The sequence below is a fragment of the Amblyomma mixtum genome, chromosome 8 (genome assembly GCF_055824585.1).
Source record: "Amblyomma mixtum isolate Tamu chromosome 8, ASM5582458v1, whole genome shotgun sequence".
Taxonomy (NCBI): domain Eukaryota; kingdom Metazoa; phylum Arthropoda; class Arachnida; order Ixodida; family Ixodidae; genus Amblyomma; species Amblyomma mixtum.
Window position 1 is genome coordinate 148451683 of NC_143019.1, and position 16519 is coordinate 148468201.

The 16519-nt window shown below is 47.6% G+C and overlaps 1 protein-coding gene across 4 annotated transcripts in view; it reads left to right on the forward strand.

Moving 5' to 3' along the window:
• Nucleotides 1–16519, forward strand: part of LOC149334770 (glutaminyl-peptide cyclotransferase-like) — an 84448-nt gene that overhangs the window by 35958 nt on the left and 31971 nt on the right. For 3 of the 4 annotated variants that reach the window (XM_089555388.1, XM_089555387.1, XM_089555389.1), the window contains 2 exons: nucleotides 10274–10582; nucleotides 15596–15706. In XM_089555388.1, coding sequence (XP_089411514.1) covers nucleotides 10274–10582; nucleotides 15596–15706 — 420 coding nt within the window. Of the gene's footprint in view, nucleotides 1–10273; nucleotides 10684–15595; nucleotides 15707–16519 lie in introns of all 4 variants that reach the window. The other variant, XR_016284824.1, reaches the window with a different exon arrangement.

Sequence of the window (16519 nt, forward strand, 5' to 3'; positions counted from 1 at the left end):
CCTGGCCAGACTGTTAATCAGCACTTTTGTTTGGAAGTGGTCTGCAAGGGGATGTGTGGAGGAAACGCCCGGAACTTTGGCGATCAAGTTCCTTCATCACCCCCGCACACGCACGGCCCTACGAGTGACTTCTTGGGGATGTTCGCCACCCTCACCAGACCTTTCCGAGAATGCAGTTAAAAGGGAAGTGGTGGGGAGGCCGTACAAACGGCTTCGCAAAGGGTGCCGGACGGTGTCAAAGTTGAAGATGGTTCAAACAGTGGGAAAAAAGACTTGACAAGTGCATCGCATTTTATGGAGAGTACTTTGAAGGTGACTGAAGGAATTTTGTGCAGAAGTTAACAAAGCTTTTATACAAAAAATTTGTTTTTTGTTTGGGTCCCCCCTCATATTATTCATTCCGAGCATTTGTGGCGAAAGCTGGACTTCTCGCATACAAACCGTCATGTTATGGCACAGATATGACCTTGAAGCGACCTTAATTAATCGAAACAATGCAAGGAAGATGACGGGCATGCGCGCAAGCCATTGCCTGGTGCACACTCCCAGCTGGACCAGCTGACCCTCTTGGCCCTGCTCCCGTTGAGAGGCTTCTCCGCCGAATAAATCCCACCTTACAGCTTGGTGGGAATCGAATCTGGGCCTCCGGCATGCGAGACGGGGAGGCTTCCGCTCTGCTACGGGAGTGAATGCACAGATGTCTAAGAAGCATATCTTCGGGATATGCATGAATAATTTAATTATGAGTGTGCAAATTGCAGATATCCCAATTAAGTGAGTAGCGAAGTATGTTTCTGGGGAATTTCCTTCGGGCATGGCATGCAGTGCTGGTGCCGTCATGTGACACCCACTGAGACCCCAATGTATGGCGAAGATGGCGCGCATCTAGTGAATGCACAGATGTCTTAGAAACATATCTTCATGAAGAATGTAATTGCGAGCGTGTAAATTACAGGTGTTCCAGTTAAGCCGATAGCAAAGTTGTCCAGATTACACTCCACATTGCAGACACCAAGCCGCATCTAGTTGCCCGCTACACCAGGTTCAGCACTAGTTAAACCACAGCTAATGTTTTTCACAAGAAAGGGGAGGTGGTTTCATTCCATGAATGCACATGTTGTGGGGACCCCGCAGTCATTTTACTCGTCCTTCACCCCTGTGTGCGGCAGCTGGTGCCACTTTCTTCAAGTGCCGGAAAACGGATGCACCTCTGTGTCATATTTTTGCAGCAAAGTCATGAATTATTTTTGAATTTCGCTCATAGGCTTCTTTGCATTTTTACAAGTGCATTTAAGAGACCTATCATGGTGGCAAAAAAAAAAAAATTGAAAAATTGTTCAGCTTTCAGCAGTTTTTAGTTCTAATACATAATGCGTCCAGAAGACAGCAGGAAGGATTCGCTTTTTATGAAGTCATTGGAACAACTGTGTACCTTTTTTTAATACAAAACCAAATGTGATGTCATTCGATTCCTAGAGAGTGCAATTTCACCATTTGTATGCATGCCTTATGAAGGACTAACTACATTTCTTGAAACAATATCATTCTCTCATATCTGCCCACAAAGGTCTAGTGGACTTTTTTTCCGCAAATCTCTGCTTCAATTTGCCAACAGTGACACTATCCAGCATCTTGACTTTGCCATGGCTTCCAGTGCCATGAGCTGGCACCATAAAACATTATACTACAAAACATTCTTGGTTGGATTAATAATTTCCTTTCCATAATTTGTCTTGGTCTTTCATGTCATGTGGGGGTGACAGTGCCATGAACAACAGACGAGCAGACAGAGGTAACAGTTGAATGAATCCTTTATTTAGCTCCCGCAAAGAATGGAGCAACTCTGCTGCGATAGCAACCGGCATGCTCGGCAGCTGTTGCAGACCAGAATGGCCGCCACTTTTTGGCCGTGCTCAGTTGAAAGCTAACAGCGAACTTTCGAGATAAGTTGCCAGAAGCAGCTACAGCCATCTCAGGTAATGTAGAAGCAGTTGCGCACGGGTGTGAGCGATCGTTCGAGGTAAGCCTATCATCGGAACTCGCGTCGTAGACAAAGTGATCAAGCTGAGTGTCAGTGGCCTCGAGCATGAACAAGCTCTGTGGCCCTTGTTTACATTTATTATACTTATTTATTCAAATATCCGTAAAAGTCCTCCAGAAGAGGGTACTACATTGGGGGGGGGGCGGCACTTGAAACACACTGTAATAACAGTTTGTGAGAATGCAACAAAAAGTAGTAGAAACAACAAAATACCCACACATCAGTATCTGAAGTAAGAGTCCGGCCGCAGTGATAGCAGGGTGCTCTCGTGCGGTGGAGCTTATCTGTTCGCACCACCGGGGGCAATATTTATTTATGGTTTGGCCAGGGTCACCCTCAAGGTCAAGCTTCACACAAGCTCGGTGTTACACCTCGGGTGCTTTCGCAATAAAAAAAAGTATGTCTTGATGTAAGTACGAAGCATTTGTGGAAATCGGGGGGGGGGGGGGTCAACTTCAGTAACAATGCCAGATGGTAGGTTATGTCTGTCAACTGCGGTTCTGGGTGATTGCGTGTGATGAGCAGGGGTGTTTGGCATTGTAAAGGTGGTCTCGGCAATGGCAGAGGCTTACTCTCATGCAAACAATTGGGATGATAAAGTTTGTCAAAAAGAGATAGGCGAGGGTGTTTCTCTCATAGTGGTAGGGGATCCAATTGGGCTCGATTTTTTAAAAATTTAACACTAGAGATAGCAGCTAGAGTGGCATTTTCGCTTTTAAGTTTCTCAACCAGGTCATTCAAAAATGATGCACTCTCTACTACTTGGTAAAGCTCAGTTTTGATGCTAGCAATGTCAACGCCCAAAGTAGAACATTATTGGAAATTTGATCGGCTTGATTACTAAGCCTCAACTCGATGTCGTCGATCCATTTGCCTAGTTCAGCACAGGAAGGCATGATCAGTGAGAAGCAACCAGAGCAGCAGAAGCAACAGCAAATATGTCAAGGAAAACAGCACCGCAGTGTTGGGACTAACCTGTACGAAAATAAGTGGCCACTTAGATGCTGCACACTCCACTGTCCCTGCCCGTACATCGGGCAAACTGGGCGCTGCGTCAACGACCGGCTCGGGGAGCACGCATAAGGAATGGGGAAGGTGCTAACCTTGTCGAGCACTGCCCTACTTGCACAAGGATTGTGCACCGGTGTTTTTGGGAGTGAGGATTCTGAGCACAAGCAAATCAAAAACAACCCGTGAAACTATAGAGGCACATTGTATTCAGAGAGCAGGGTCAGAATGTGTCAGCGATATTTCAGTTCTTCTGTACGCTGCAGAAAAGATGTTCCTATCAAAGTTTTTGCGATAAAGATGTGAAATGAGTTTTTTCCTGTTTACCTTGCACGGTGTGCGCCTGCGCTGGTCTGAGTGCATTTAAGCTGTGTGTGCGTCCCTAAATAAGCAGTTGACAGTCAGCGCTGTGTCCGTCTTTCTTCTCTTCCTGCTTCTTTTCTTTGGCCGTGTGCCGTTGCGCTGAAAAACTGAGTTTAAATCAAGTATACCAATTAGCCCAAGAACTAACTCTACTGAAGTTTAAGCTTGACATAGTGGCTAGTGCACAAGGAAGATGCACACAGAAGAAATCCAGACAGGACAAACGCTAGTCTGGATTTCTTCTTGTGTGCGTCTTCCTTGTGCACTAGCCACTATGTCGAATTATAGCAACCAACTGGCCCAAATAAGAGCCTGGGCAGATCAAGATTGGATGGAGCATTTTTAAGTTTACGTCAGGGAAAAGCAGGTGAACAAATATTTGAAGCATGACGCATTACTGGTGACACCAAGATAGAAATTGGATACTTTGTGCAAGTAGTGCTGAGAAGATCTGACCTGCTTTTATTCATTACTCTTTTCTGTGTGTTCAGTTCCATGCCGCAATCTTTGCACCACTGTTCTGTGGAAAAAAATGGATTTGAGTAGAAGCTCATGATCATCAACTGAAGATATATTTTTATAAACTATACAGACATCTGAAAACAGTCAAATGGAAACAGAGTCAGGAATTACTTCAGTTAAATCATTAATATATATATATCAAAAGGAGGAGAGGGCCCTGTGGCTCCCTGGAGTTTACAGCTAGGACATCGGAAATATTGCCATTAATTTCTACAAATTGATCTCTGTTCAGGAGATATGAACTCATCCACTTCAAGGGATACCGAGGCGGTTTTCGATTCAGCCAATTTTTTAGGGTTTTGAAGTAGTGTCATTGCTGATCACGTCTGTGAAATTTTTTCAATTTTGGCTAAAACTGTGCCGCAGTCACCAATTAAAAACGCGATGTTCAAATCTCCCGCACCCCGCGCAAGCGTAGGAGAGGAGAACAGTGGAGAGGGAAACCTCGCCCATGTCGGCCAACGTGACGTCACGTTGTGGAGCCAGGGATACTTTGGCGCACCCGAGCGAGCTTTCACACGCGCGTTGTTTCTCGTGCTGCGTGCGTTGTGACGTACAAAGCGTGTCAACCGACCTTGAGAATCAGAATCAACACGAGGTAGTACTCTGCGTTCGTGTCCATGAACAAATACGGCCGAGACTGTGTCGTCTTCCACTGTTTTTAGCAAGATCAAAAGCTCGCAGCGCAAGCGCTCGCTGCTGTGACGAAGAATTCAAGCCGTCCAAAGCAAGCCTACTCTGCTCGAAGCACTTCCATAAGAGCGGCTACATGCAGATCTTGTCCCTAATGTGACCTCTGGAGATTTCTGTCGAAAAGGTGCGGCTGAACCATGACACAGTTCTTTCGATTTCCTCCCGCATGACAGGCGTGTCACCATTCCGAAGAAGCGCCTCTTTTAAAAGTAGAAACATGCTCACTTAGCCCATTAAGAAACCTTATAGAGGCTCAAGCATGTGTCGCTCTCCTTAGCTTAGGTTCGGCCAGACCACCTGAGACGTGCTCAGCAAGGCTCGGTTAGTGATTTTGTACTCCGTTCGACGTGTCCAAGCAAGCAAGCAAGCAGAGCAAAGCACAATAAAGCAAAGCAAGCAAGCATCGAAGCTCTTCATATGCGGCATCTCGTTTAATCGTAGCTAAGCAAATAAAATGAGAGCATTCGACGATGATTTCGGATGCAAATTTATGAGAGAAATGAATGCCAACCGAGTTTTTGCAAGAAAACACCGCAACCTTACTCGGTTTCTTCATCAAGTTGTGGCAGCGGGCGAGTTGCAGCTAGCTTGGCTTTTAAACACACATATAGTTGGCAACTACTTCACTGAACCTAAACTGCAAATCTAGGAAGGGCGAACGTTTCCGAGGCAGCGATTAATATTTTCTGGCATCTGCTGAATGCACCATGAGTGAAGCAGCAGCCTTGTGCGCGTATTTGGCTTGGTTTCCAGCGCACCATGATTGCGTCACTATCTTGTGGTCACATGCCTCGCAGTGCTTGGCCACTGCGCTTCGCTAATTTTGACACCAACTTTGTGCTCCTTCATCGTTTCCTTGAAATACTTTCTTGCCCCAACCTGCAACGCCGGGTACTGAGAACAGGATTTTTTGTACACAGTGCTTTGGGCCTTTTCTTTAGGATGACGCTCTTCCGGGCGAGCCAGGAGGCGTCCGGTGGTGGTAATTGACTTGAGTATTGTTCGCACCCCTTCCTTTCCGAGAATACGAGCCGAGGTTGTGCTGGCACCTTTTACGCATGGTCTGCATCGCGTCTTTGACGCTTGCGTATGCTTGTGCTAGGCGTAGAATTTTTTGCTTGTGTCTTTTTTGGTTTCAGGCGATACGTGGAATGAGCAAACTGTAGTATCCTTTTCTTCGGAGGTCAGTAAAAAAAAATAGTCGCCGTATTCGCTTTTACAATGACACGGAAAGCTGCGATCTGCACTCAACGCAGAGCCGGATCTGCATCGGCAGCTTCTCCAGTCCTCAAAGTGACGTCACGACCTCTCTTGACCAATCACGGGCGGCGGCGCGCCGCGCGGCGTGCCCCGCGGCACAGGCCGCATATTTCGGCTAAAAAAGGCAATTCGCGCTTGTTTTTGCCTTATTTGGATGCGATATTCCAGTATACAGCATGCCGCTGCCAGCCCGATTTTCAAAAAAAGTGCTTCAGTCTCCCTTTAACGATATAATTAGGAAGTCCAGTGCATTCTAACTTAGAGTAATTTGCCATGCTTAGCTTTATCGAATGCGTTGCAGAAGTCTAACAGCTGCACGTCAACTTGATCAGAGTCATCAAGTGTCCCTGCTAATTCATGTATAGTTGTTACTAATTGCGTAACAGTGGACATCCCTTTCCTGAATCTGTGTTGGTGGGGTGATGAGAGTAAAAAAGGGCACTTTGGCTCTCTAAAGTGCTGCAAGGTGAAAGCGTTTCCTGGTGCACTGTTTCTTTTTTTCACATTTCGTTTTTTCATTTTATTTTTTAATTCCTTTATTTTATTTATGAAACCCATGCATTCACTAGATGCGCCTTTATTCTTGCTCAAACCCTGAGCCTTCGTGGTGGAGTAGTAGCGTCTCCACTTCAAATGCCAAAGGTCCTGGTTCGATTCCCAGCCTCGACGCAGTTCTTTTTTAAGTAGTGATGCCTAACTAAATGTGGACAAATCTGGCGGCACGGCTGCTAACGACAGTATGAGGCCTTAATATAACCTGCCAGTATATGCTCTAATAGCTTGCAGCATGTAATTGATACTGGTCTGTAGTTAGATACTGTGAATTTATCTCCTTTTTTGTGTGGTACGACACGAGCTGTGTTCCAACCAGCTCTGCTGGTCTGTAGAGAAGAAGCCTAAAAAATCTTTGCCAGGAAAGGTGCAACATGAGCTGCGTAGCATTTTAAGAACGTATCGTGAAGGCCATCTGGACCTGGACTTTTCTTTTCATTGCGTTTACATAACAAAGCCAGGACTCCATCAGCTGCTACGGCAGGTACAGTCGGGGACAAAAGTCTCCGGACCACGTGTTCCTCTAACGAAGCCGATAGCACTGCTATTGGTCGTCGGCTGGAGGCCACACTTGTGGAGGTAAAAGTTAAATTTTTGTTCTTTCATCTCCACAAGTGCAGTCTCCAGCCGCTGACTGATAGTAGAGCTATAAGCTTCGTTTGAGGAAGACGTGGTCCGGAGACTTTTGTCCCCGACTGTACATCTGTTTTGTGAGAGGTTATGTTGCCCGCTAGATGAAAAGAACAGTTTGAACATGCTCATTGAAGGCGCTTGTGATTTGCTTTTTTTCTGCGACTGACCTACCAGTGGCTGTCCTTAGCATAGACGGATGTAAACAAGGCGCCCAGAGAGGGACACTAAAATCTGGCAATGAGGGGGAGTCTCTCCTTCGAAGAACAACTTGAAGCCTCGAAGAACCAAGAGGTGGTTCCCCCCCCCGTGCCTGAGCTGGGGTTGAGTAGGGGTGCCTCTCTCTTCATTTAACCCAAGTTCCTTGCCTTGGGTGAGATAACCCCAAAGTTTAGATGGATCACTTTTTAAAAAACTCGGGAAGCATTGCATTGAAATAGTGCTTTTTTGCATTCTTAATTTTCTCAGCTAAATTGCGCTTTAAATTGTGGAAGGTTTGTATTTGCCTGCCTTTTTTCGCATTTGTTTTAGTTTGCGGCTGGTGTGTATCATTTCTCTCTTAATCCGTGGATTTTGACATTTTTTTCACCTTTCTTGTTGGTACGAAATGTTCAGTACAATACCGAATAGTGTTTGTTTATTAACTTTGATAGCTTTGTCAGTTCTATTCTGCCTGTAGGGTTAAACGCTTTCATGCTTTGGCATTTCTTATACCCCTGTCAGACTAGCAAATTTAATGTCATTCTCATTGAATGACATTGGCTTCTAATGTCATTGATGGGCTCCTACACGGGAACATTTAATGTCATTAGGTTCGAATGTCATTCGCCATCAAATGAGTTTGGGGAATTCATTCGTATTCGATCTCGAACTGAATGCCTACTCTGGACACCAGGTAAGCAGCAGAAACAAGCGACGTGAAAAAATAATGAGCGCGCTGCCAAAGTCAGAAATTGTATTTATTTAGTTCTGCTAAAAATTGGTGTGAACCGGTTCACACTCTCGGGGTTAGCAGCAGCGGCGAGTGCACAGCAGGGCCCTTCCCGCGACCGTCGGTCAGTTTGGGTTGCGTGTTTCTGGCCGGTTGGCGTTCCATGTTCGTTTAGCTCGGAAGTGCTGCTTAAAGATGTAGCTGGGCCTTTTGGAAGCCATTTCCACACTCCTGCGCATGCCGCCGTGTCAGACATTTTGTTTGTTTACATTTGTCGAACATGTGGTTGACTTGGTACTTGGCTTGGCTTCTATGCCAAAAATGAATATTCCAAAGTTACAGAGCTCCTGATGCTGCACATGTGTTTGGGTGCTGCTGATGGTTGTTGGTGTGTGTATTCCTTCCTGCCCATCCACTGACTGCCAGGTTGCTCACACCACCCCACAAAACCGGCTTCAGACAGGCCCACACAGCGTCCAAATTGAAACTGTTGGGCCAGCTGGTGTAGCGACACCTTCTGGGAAATAACACAGGAGGAGGGGAGGGAGCGCTCGTCTCTCTCCCTCCCGTGTTATCCTGATCGTGCCCAAATTGAGCATATTCTGCAGTACAGTGCCAGTGGCAGGTAGCTGCGCCCACCACTATAGTGCATGCAATCATTCCCAACATGGCTGGCACCTTCAGAGGGGCCCTGAAAGCAGTGGACAACAGTGGAAGTCAGACCAGGCTGAGAGAGGAGCAGTCATCTCTGTCCTGACTAGAATAAGATGAGTGGACATCATTTCACATGAAGGTGTGAAATCGTGAAGGGAACTTAGAAGCCCATCTTGCTTAGAAGGGAGCATGTTGAACAGGTGTTGTGCTTTGTGAGCAGCACAGCCCTGGGTGGCGCATATGCATGGCTGAGCTATTGAAGGCCGCGAGTGCGTTCTTGATGGTGCAAAAAAATTAATGTAACGCAGGAACATTTTGGGTAGAGTGTTGAAAGAATCTAGAGCCTGGATTTCTGTGGCTTACATGGTCATCCATTGACCCAAACCTTTGCTCGGAGTTAACATTTCACGGTGCAAAATGAACCCATTCCCCGACTAGACAAGATTTCATCACACCTTGGCTTTCATTAGATTAACATTTATTATTGAATCACATGAACTTCTTGACGCCCGGCAATGTGGACTTATGAAAGCGTGTTCTCCAAATGACAGTCTCATCCACCTTGAAAACAAAGTCCACCAAGTGTTAGTGCACACAGAACACTGTGTGGCAGTATTTTTTTGACATGGCAAAAGCTTACGATACCTCGTGGAGGTTTAGAATTCTTTGCAACCTAGCAGACCTAGGTGTCCATGGCAGGATTCTTAATTGCTTGAAAGATTTTCTGTCTGACCATTCATTTCTTGTATGCCTAGGTTCTAACATATACAGAAAATTCATTAAGGAGAATGGATTACTGCAGCGGTGTGTTCTAAGTACTATGCTCTTTATTGTAAAATGTATTCCATGTCTAAATTCATTCCAAAGTCCATTATTTATTCCATCTATGTCGATGATGTTTAAATTCCATGCATATTCCACAGCTTATCAACATGTGAGAGGCAGATGCAACTCACATTAAACAAACTAATGATCTTGGCAGACAGAAATGTATTCAAGTTTTCCCCACAAAAAATGGTTGCTGTGCTTTTCTTGCTCAAAAAGGGCCTGCAGATTGATCTCACCTTGCACCTAATGAAACCGTACTGCCATAAAACAAGAACATAACTTTTAGGCGTAACTTTTGACAGAAAGGTCACATTGCTTACATAAACACCCTCGAAAAGAAAGCTTCTTGAACCGTGAATATACTCAAAGTACTGTCACGTAAAACCTTGGGGTCCGACAGGATGTGCCTTTTGCAGATCTGTCGCTTAGTAGCGTGGTCTTTCTTAGTCTATGGGTGTGCACGGGTCTGCGAGATTATCATACCTTAAAAAACTAGGTCTAGTACAAAACCTAGGTTTGCATCTCTGGGCTGATTCACAACAGCACATCCCCCATAAAGAGTCTTTATGTGGAGTTGCTGCGGTGGCCCAGTGGTTATGGCGCTTGGCTACTGGCCCGAAAGACGCAGGTTCGATCCTGGCCAGTGTGCTCGAACCCATATAATGTGCGATGTCAGTGCACGTTAAGAACCACAGGTGGTCGAAACTGCGGCCTGAGTCACTTTGGGACGTTAAACCCCCTCCTTGCGCTTGTGTCAGAGTGGTGTCCAGCAGAATGATGGTGCATTGCAGTGGGTGCGTGACCTGCGGCCCCTGGTGCACGAGCAGCTGCTGTACACGGCCGAGCTGAGCGTGCAGGATCGGGAGACGTTCCACGATGTGCTGCGCCGCATCCTGGTGCCCCGCACGGTGGGCAGCGAGGGGCATGCACGGGTGCGCCACTTTGTGCGCTCCTCCCTGGAGGGCCTGGGCTGGCACGTGGAGGAGGACGCCTTCCAGGCCACCACGCCCTTGGGCAGCCGGGCCTTCAGCAACGTCGTGGCCACCCTGGACCCGGCCGCCTGCCACCGACTCGTGCTGGCCTGTCACTACGACTCCATGGTGCCTGTCCCCTCAATCCTCCTCTCCCTGTGCACTGCCTCATGTTGCAGTGTATGCCTAGTGGCTTGCAGTGCAGAAACAAAAGGAGGACGGACGCAAAGGCAGGCCCCATTTCACATGATGCAATTCTTGCCACAGCGCATTGCGATTTCAGCCACACTGCGACAGAAGGGCACGCCGCTCCCGTCGCAGAGCGGGGGTTGCGGCAGGCTTCCAACGAGCCAATAGAATTCAGAGGTGTGACAGCACAGGAAAAGACGTAGTGGAAGCCGTTCTAAACTGAACCAGAGGTTTTCACTTGGTTTGGGAGTGCTGCTGCGTCTGTTGATCTCTCAGTGAGCGTTATTCTGCGAGCTGTTGATCGAGAAGCAGCCGCTTCTGTGGGACGTGTCGCTGAATGATTATCGGAAGCAGTCAGCTGTGGCAAGATGCGCAAGCCGTCAAGGTTGATTCATCTGGTATGTACTCCGAAATGGCATTGCACGTGTAGCTTGATAGGGGGTTTTCACTTTGAAATCCACAAAGCATGTAGCAGGATTCTGTTTGTTCACGAGTTTCCTGGTTTATAAACGTGAATGATGTTATTTTTTTGTAGCTCAGATACGAGCTGTGACAGCGAGGTAGCGCGTACGGCACTGGTGTAATGTTGACAATAAGAGCCATGCACTAGCTTTTCATGGGTAATTTTTGCATGTGCGATTCACTGTAGGCATGTGCAATTTAAGTTCACTGACACATGTCAAACTTTATCTAGCTGCGAAGGGGCTAGGCGCACACGGGCTGCACGCGAGTCCTTCAGCAGCCGTCACTATACATGGTAGCGCTGGGCGAAACGCCCAAACCTGCCAGTGATAATGAATGAAAAATAAAACTGCGCGAGGAATATGAAACGAAGAGAAGAACACAACGGCGTAAACTTCCGACTGAATGTTGTAATAACGGCTATTTTTTTTTAATGGCACCACTGAGGGATCAAAGAAGACAGGGGAAGGACTCCTGCACGTAAAAACTGTCCAGGCATTTAACATGACCGCCTAAAAATTTCAATCCTTGCATTTACAGTGATAAACAGGTGAGTTAGACACTGTCGTCACCCTTAACTCGCGGAGAGGAGGTGGCGTTCAGGAGAATCCGGGTAGGTGCTGCGCTGACGTCTGCGGTCAGGTCCTCACAGACCCCGTTTCTGAACTGCCCCCCCCCCCCCCCCCCCCGCATCTGTTGCAGCGTTAGATCACTTTCTGCTAACTTGCCCCTGGGAGGGACACTTGGGGTTTCCACCCCAGCCGACCACCAGACACTCGAATCTGGGCCTTGTTGGCATTTCTAGCCACCACCGGTCTGCACACGTGTATGCCGCAGGGCGTACTTGTGCAGTAAAAAAAAAATCGCACCTCCACATGTTCCAGAGATTCACAAGGAAGGAAATGTGTCATGCAAATGCTATCAAATGCCGGAGAGAAATGCGTGTAGGCAATGTGTAGGTGCGTGTAGGTAATACGTGTAGGTGTTTGTACTCTGCCACAGTTTATATTTGTGTGGAGCTTGTTCTAGTCATGCTGGGTAGAATAAAATTACAACCATGCCGTAGCATCTCTGATATCTCATTTGTCTTGCCTTTATTTATGGTGCCATGTTTTGGTTTCAATTCTAAGTTGACGCCCCCCCCCCCCCCCCCCCTACTGCGGATCTTCAAGTAAAAAAAAAAACAGGTCGGCGTAAAATCGTGTAAATACAGCATTGTTTGTATCTGAAAATGTTTGACTTGATTCGCAATAAGTTTTGCTGTTTTTTTTTAAGATATTGATTCGCTGCAACAGCTCTTCCTCCTGTTTTCTTGTTGACTGAAATAAACACTACCAATTACTCTTCGAATTGCATTTGCAGGCAAAATATTTGCCTGTACCTGGAAATATTGATATGTGCACTTCCACATCTTCTGCTGGTTGACGAAACACCTGCTTGTTTATTTATTTATTTATTTACATGATACTGCAGACCTTTTTGGTCCAAGCAGGAAGGGCGAAAGCAACAAGAAATGGTTATACAGCATCTTACATACTTACATATGTTTAAAATTCATGCATGCAGATATAAAAGCACTCCGAAATACATCTTTGTCAATCTAAAATAGTCACAAAATTCAGAATAGTCACTCGGATGATGCCACCCACCTGCATAACGTCATATGCTGTGCATTTCAATTTCAATCTCTTGTCTTTTTAAAGGTGCACTAAAGAGGAATCTGAACTCATCTTTTTACCACGGGAACTCAATCTACTTGTTCTGAGCATCCTTAGAAACTTGAAATTATTGTCCTGTGAGGCCGATTTCCCTAATTTAAATCGGATCAAACGTTCTGGCTCCCGCCTTTTTTTGAACTCACTGCTGACGGTAGGAGGAGTCAGCTAAGGCATTTGGTGCCTTTCAGGCGGCTGCGTGGTGGCCTTGCTTTCGCTTTTGTTTCGTTTTTAGGCTTCCGGGAATAAATAGATTCATTCAGAGACAATGCAGCTGCAAATTAGGCCCATGGAAATAAATATACGGAACCATCCTGGAGAAACGTGGGTGCTAGTGGCTTCCTGATGACCCCAATCTTAACAGGACATAGGTTGCCACATGCAATCTTTGGTCACTTAATCAATTTTGTTTTTGTTGTTCCGTTATTATTTGTGGCTGCTCCTGTGCGCCCTGTTCTGATCTTTGCTTTCGCTGATCGCTGAGTATCTCTCCGCCGATGGCAGTGGAGCGCCACCTCACGTGCCAGACTTCGAGTGAACGTCCATGGCTGCCTCGCAGAGCTGACGCGGCGGTCACCTGGCCATCGCTTTCTACTACTGGAACACCCGCTCCCACCATGGCCAACGCCGACGACAACGCCTCCACCATGCCCGGTGACGCACCCTCCAGCGCGGTCTCTGCGCTGTCCCTTCGCCGCTGGTGACTGCAGTGACAACTGGCGACCGCGGACTTCCGGACATTCGAAGCAAGCAACCACGCCGACTTCCCCTACACAGCCATTCCTTCGCTACCTGCGGCGCCATGGCCGTGTCGCACTCGGCCCCATCCAGCCAAGGCTAATGCCTTGCAGTCAGACTGACTTCCCTGAGCTGCACGGCTTAGCGCCTGTTACATCAATGACCCACCCGCTTGACTCCCATTTTTACATTCATGGCGCCTCAAGCCGAGCCATCCGCTTCTACCTCGCCAAGGAGCGTCTTCTGTATGGCCTGTTCCAGCATCTCACCTTGCCACCTCTTGGGCCCATGCTATACGATGACTTGAAGGCGGCCGTCATCAGGCACTATGGTTTCGCGCTCGCACGACCACCGCATTTTCTGCGTACCGAGACGGTGCAAGCGCAGCCACTGCAGTCTCGTGAGCAGTCCTTCTGCGTCCCGACGCAATCCCTTCGGACTACCACCGCAGACCCGTTGGCATGTGCGTCTCAGGAGCTGGTGCCGCCGGATTCTCACCAAGCTCATGGCCCCTCACCACACCTTTGTGCCTCAATCGCTGAGTTTCTTCCACACAACGGTGAGACATCTACGGACTCCTGTATCCCAGCGTCTCCTGCGTTCAACCGTAGCTGCGAAGTGGAATCCTTGCCACCAAAAGGGGCTCACACTGCCTGGCAGCTCGAGAGGCCCGTTCCACAGCAACGCCAAATGCCTGCCTCCAGTGTTCTGTCATCTGCATCCTTCAGCAGGTGACGTCACGGTCCACGCCCACCGACGCATTGTTTGGAAGAGCAAGGTTCCAGGCTAGTTGGTAATGCATTTAAAGGAAGAAACACGGACACACGAAGAAATGACACACACACACGTGCGCATTGTTCGATTGAGGTGGTGGATCACAGCCTCCACTTTTCACGACCACAACATCCAAAGGGCACCTATCATTCGCAGCCCCACGCATGTCGTGCACATCTCTCTACCTCAAGGACCTCCACTGTGGCGACGCTCCCAGCCTCTCTGCCCCGGCGTCGGCCACCACCAGCGCAGAGTGCAAGCCGCTGCAAAACCAGACCTGCACCGTCTCGCCAGCTTTTGTCCGCCAGGCTTTGCCAGAGACGCAAAGGTTTGTGCGTGCTGAGTTTTCTGACAAAATACAGTCCACATCCGCTGCTGCCAACCCCGCTCTGCCTTCCATCATCCGACATATGTGCTGCCGACTCTGCGCCTGCCCCCATAACGACTTCTGCCTTACTTCTCAGGACAGCGGTACCCACTGGCCGACCTCTACATTTCACTCAAGCGCCACCTCCTGAACTTCAATTTCGATTTTTCCGGATTAGCCATCAGACTACGACCTGAACGCGGACTTACTGTACATACGTGTAAATAGTTAGTACTTAGTGTCCCCATCACTCTAATTCACCCCCCTCCCAAGTTGTTTAATCTCTAGAGCTTTATTTTTTATCGACCAAAGGTCTAGGAGGGGGTCCCTGTAGCGGCACCTCACGTGCCAGCGTGTAGGAGACGATGAAGTGATAGGTTTCCAGTGAACGTCCGTGGCTGCCTCGCAGAGCCGACGCGTCATTCATCTCAACGCTGCTTTCTTCACCAGGTGTCATGGGTGTCATGAATAAATGTGGACTATTCTTCCACAACAAGCCGCCACGGGACTGGCTGAAAGGTTGGTTGACTCCTCCTCCCACCGTCAGCGGTGAGTTCAAAAAAAGGCGGGAGCCAGGATTCTTGATTCGATTTAAATTAAGTATATTGTCCGCGCAGGACAATTTCCAGTTTTTTGGACAGTTTCTAAGAATACTTGGAACGTGTAGATCGAGTTTTCGTAGTAAAAATACAAGTTCAGATTCCTCTTTAGTGCACCTCACTGTGAACAGAGTCATTTTTACTTTGACTTGGTCAGTGTGTTCACTTCCAATAGAAGTGATGTCCCTTCGAGGTTATGCCTATTTTGTTTTAAATTTGGGGCCGTCTGTGGGGAGCTTCTTGGACTGCCATTTGTTTCCAATGAACGTGTGGTTTCTGTTTCCCTCTGTGGTTGCAGATCCCCAAATATGGTGAGTTCCTGGGTGCGACCGATTCGGCCGTGCCCTGTGCCCAGCTCCTCTACCTGGCTGCGGTGCTGGACGACAAGCTCAAGGAGCAGAAGCGACGGGTGCGTGGAGGACTCCTTACACAGATGTGCCACAGGAGCTGCCACTGGGGCCGGTTGGAGATGCATTCTTGAAGGTATTGGTGAGCGCTGTAAAAATACGGAAAAGGGACAAACACACAGGACGAAGCGCTTTCATGACTATATACACGTATTGGCGTCATATCAAACACAGAAGAGGGAGGGGTGCACGCACTGACAAGAATGAAGGAAAAGGAAAAAAGAAGGAAAAGGGGGGGGGGGGGGGGAAATGGGAAAAAAGAAACAGGAAAAACGAACAACATGTGCGCTTATAACAGCTGAAGATCACTATTCTTGAGGTAGGTTAATTCAGTTCCCCCTAACGTCACCGAAGGCAAGCTGACCCATTGCTTACCTGGAGCAATGTGCATTGCGAAAGCTTCGATAATTTCTCGTTCCCGTCTGTTTCTAGCCCAACCTATTACCTTGGTGTTTTTTTAGCTGTGGTGTGCATTTACAGTGTGCGCAATGAGATGCCAGCAAGGTAATAGATGTAATTATCGGTAATTACAAATAATTAATAAGGTAATTATCGAAGCTTTCGCAATGCGCGTTGCTCCAGATAAGCAATGGGTCAGCTTGCCTTCAGTGATGTTAGGGGGAACTGAATTAACCTACCTCAAGAATAGTGATCTTCGGCTGTTGTAAAAGCACTTGTTGTTTGTTTTTCCTGTTTCTTCTTTCCCGTTTCCCCCCCCCCCCCCTTTTCCTTCTTTTTTCCTTTTCCTTCATTCTTGTCAGCGCGTGCGCCCCTCCCTCTTCTGTGTTTGATATGACGTCAATATGTGTATATAG